The 2,803-nt window shown below is 40.3% G+C and overlaps 1 protein-coding gene across 1 annotated transcript; it reads right to left on the bottom strand.

Moving 5' to 3' along the window:
• Positions 1 to 446: 446 nt before the first annotated feature.
• Positions 447 to 2,282, bottom strand: LOC136224040 (uncharacterized). The gene has a single exon (XM_066012254.1). The coding sequence runs from the start codon at positions 1,801 to 1,803 to the stop codon at positions 784 to 786; it is 1,020 nt and encodes a 339-aa protein (XP_065868326.1). The 5' UTR covers positions 1,804 to 2,282; the 3' UTR covers positions 447 to 783.
• Between the last annotated feature and the right edge of the window lie 521 nt (positions 2,283 to 2,803).

The raw sequence follows: 2,803 nt of genomic DNA, 5'->3' as shown, positions 1-2,803 counted from the left end.
TCCGGTAGAATGTAACCCCTCACCTCCGGTAGAAGGTGATTCCCCATGGCGCGGCTGGGGGTACGCCAACATTCAGACCCCTTGCCTCCGCGGGTGGAAGCAGGAAATGCCTGATTAGAGAGTGGATTTCAAACAGTTCCCGATTCTCAATTGAATGCCGACTTATAAAGATTTGACATAATGTGGCTATTGTACATACACTAAGAGGCAGATAGCAAGCAACCCCACCACTATCTACTACAACCTAACACAAAAGCCAACAAGCTTTAACTTCTTAGCGTCCACTCAGAATCATAAATGACAAAAAGAAAATGAAAATGACATCTTTTATGAACCCCCCCCAAAAAAAACACCAGTTCATCAAAGTTAATGTCAGGTCAATTCTAATTGCATTCACCAACCAGAAATTGCAGATAACTAGATAATGTAACATCAATAATAAGAAGTAGAGAAAGAACAAAACTTCTATATATAAGTGAAATCCTGCAAGAACTTACAGTGTTCTTTCTATCAGGCAGGCAGAGTAACAAAAAGAAAGATTACGTAATAGAGATAAACAGATGAAAATTGAGACTACAAGGTTTAGACAAAGATACTCCATTTCTTCTGCATTCAGCTACAGATCTAGGGGTTCCAAAGGAGAGTTTGAGCATCTACTAATCGCTGAAAAACTCTGTATACAGCTTTAATTTGCGCCCCTGTCAATGAATTCTGGATACGGGGCTTTAATTTGCACCCTGTCAATGAATTCTGGATCCGTCGCTGTAATTGCATTCTCCGTCATTACAAAACCTCTTGAGTCTTAGTTGAGAGACGTTTGAGAAACTCATAGGTAGTGATCATTGTGGTTGCAGACATAGACATTGAAGCCCAACGAGGACCTAATCCTCTGTAACAAGCTGCCCAACCACCTTCCTTGACTAGATTTTTCACAACCTGACCAACACTTGGTCCTCTTTTCCCATTTTCTTCACCATTCAAAACTTGCAATCTGGTTTTAATGGTGTCAAGTGGCATTGTGATTAGAGCTGAGACACCTCCAGCCATGGCTGCACTGACTCCCTGAACTGCCATTACTGTTCTTGAATCAGGTCTCAACCCATTAGCCCCATTTTGACTCTCATTTTTGGAAACATAACAACCAACACCACCCCAAACCATCCTCTGAGCAAGAGAGTAAGAAGCCCACCAAACAGCATTTGAAGGTGCATATGTCAAAATAGATATCCCAAATCCTCTATACAAACCCCTCAATCCATCTGTTCTAACAATTTTCCTAAACGCATCAATCCCATTTGCGTATTTACACATTGATCCGTTAGAAACCGAACTTCCCTGAACCATAAGCCTCTGGCTCACAACATCAACTGGGGTCCAAACAAGTTGTGCTGCCATAGCTGCACTTAAACCAGCAACAGCATTGGCAGTGGCAGCCGCGGTGGCTTCCGGGAATCCTAATTTAATGGTAGCAGTTCCTACATTGCTCTTTGTAACTTCTAGAGCAGTCATGTATAATGCTCTAGCAGGAATTGTGCCCATTAAGGAAGTCCCAAATCCTCGATACAAACCCCTAAAACCTTCATATCTAACAATCCCAAACGCAGTTTTTACACTTGAAACCTGAGATTGAGAAACTTGCTGCCTAGTTTTCAAAACAACCACAGGATAAAGAGTAGCTGATACACCTGAAAAGAGCGCGGCACCGAGGACGAAAAACTTCGATTTGTCGAGCATTTGCCAATCAATTTCAGCGGGAATATGAATGTCTTGCTCGGATTCATCCTCCGCGGCGCTCAAATTCATCTTTCCCACTTTTTCCCCAATATTTACAGATACCCAAAAAGAAAGCAAAAAATTCCTCTTTTTCTTCTTCTCCTAAAACTGTACAACTAAATTGATAACAAACTATACAAAGAAAAAAGCAAGACGTTTCAAGATATTATTATACAAAAGATCTCTAATCTTAAAATTAAAAAACAAATTGATTAGGGATTCACTGATGTAATTCTTTTCCTCCTGTTGAACCAAGTTTTGGATCGAAGACGAAACAAAACGAATGGATCTAACATTGATGATGTTGTTTCCTGAAGGGCCTTACCGGAGATTGAATCATCGCCGCCGTCGGCGAATTGAATCTCTCAGCCGGAAAGTTCGGATCACCGGATGTACCTAAAGAAGAAGACGAATTTGGAGGTATAAATATTCAGAATAAACGGAGAAGAGAGAGTTCTGGACGACCGGAGATTGAAAATGCCTTATTTGAGAGGTGAAATAAAAAGAGAGGATAAAGGGTAAGAGAAAAAAATGAGAAAGAGTACCAGAGATCCGGGGATCATGGACACGTGGCAGTCATCGGTTAGGGGGCAGGCTTGTGTCTGTCTGTTTTTTAGCGGCTTGTTCGAGGGATTAATTCTCTGTAACGATTTCTACTGTACAGATATCTGAAATCGTAGATTTTTAACCACTGACTTGGGGGACCCGTTGGAGGGTTTGGAAAAGAAGGGTGATGATTATGTGCTGTAGCAACGGCGTTGAACACTTGGAACATTTGTTCTCTTCGGACAATTTAGCTGACGTGTAATCCCTATCCAAAGATAGGGTTGAGATATTATTAGGTATGGGAAGGCATATTTTCTTTCCTTGTGCAACCAATCATAAGGCTTTTCTATTCTCGAGATTTCCTTCAAATAGTTTCTTTTTTCGAGGGTAAAGTTGAAAAGAAATTGATATTCTTTCATTTTTTTTATCAAACTGGTTTTTGTAAAAAAAAAAAAATACCTTAAAATTAAAATGACATAATGCT

Source organism: Euphorbia lathyris, chromosome 3, assembly GCF_963576675.1.
Source record: "Euphorbia lathyris chromosome 3, ddEupLath1.1, whole genome shotgun sequence".
In the NCBI taxonomy this organism is placed as follows: Eukaryota; Viridiplantae; Streptophyta; class Magnoliopsida; order Malpighiales; family Euphorbiaceae; genus Euphorbia; species Euphorbia lathyris.
Note: the sequence above shows the minus strand (reverse complement) of the source record. Positions and strands in the feature narration are given on the sequence as shown.

Bases quoted from the DNA above. Each gene is read 5' to 3' on its own strand.
- LOC136224040 (XM_066012254.1), bottom strand. From the start codon at position 1,803: ATGAATTTGAGCGCCGCGGAGGATGAATCCGAGCAAGACATTCATATT.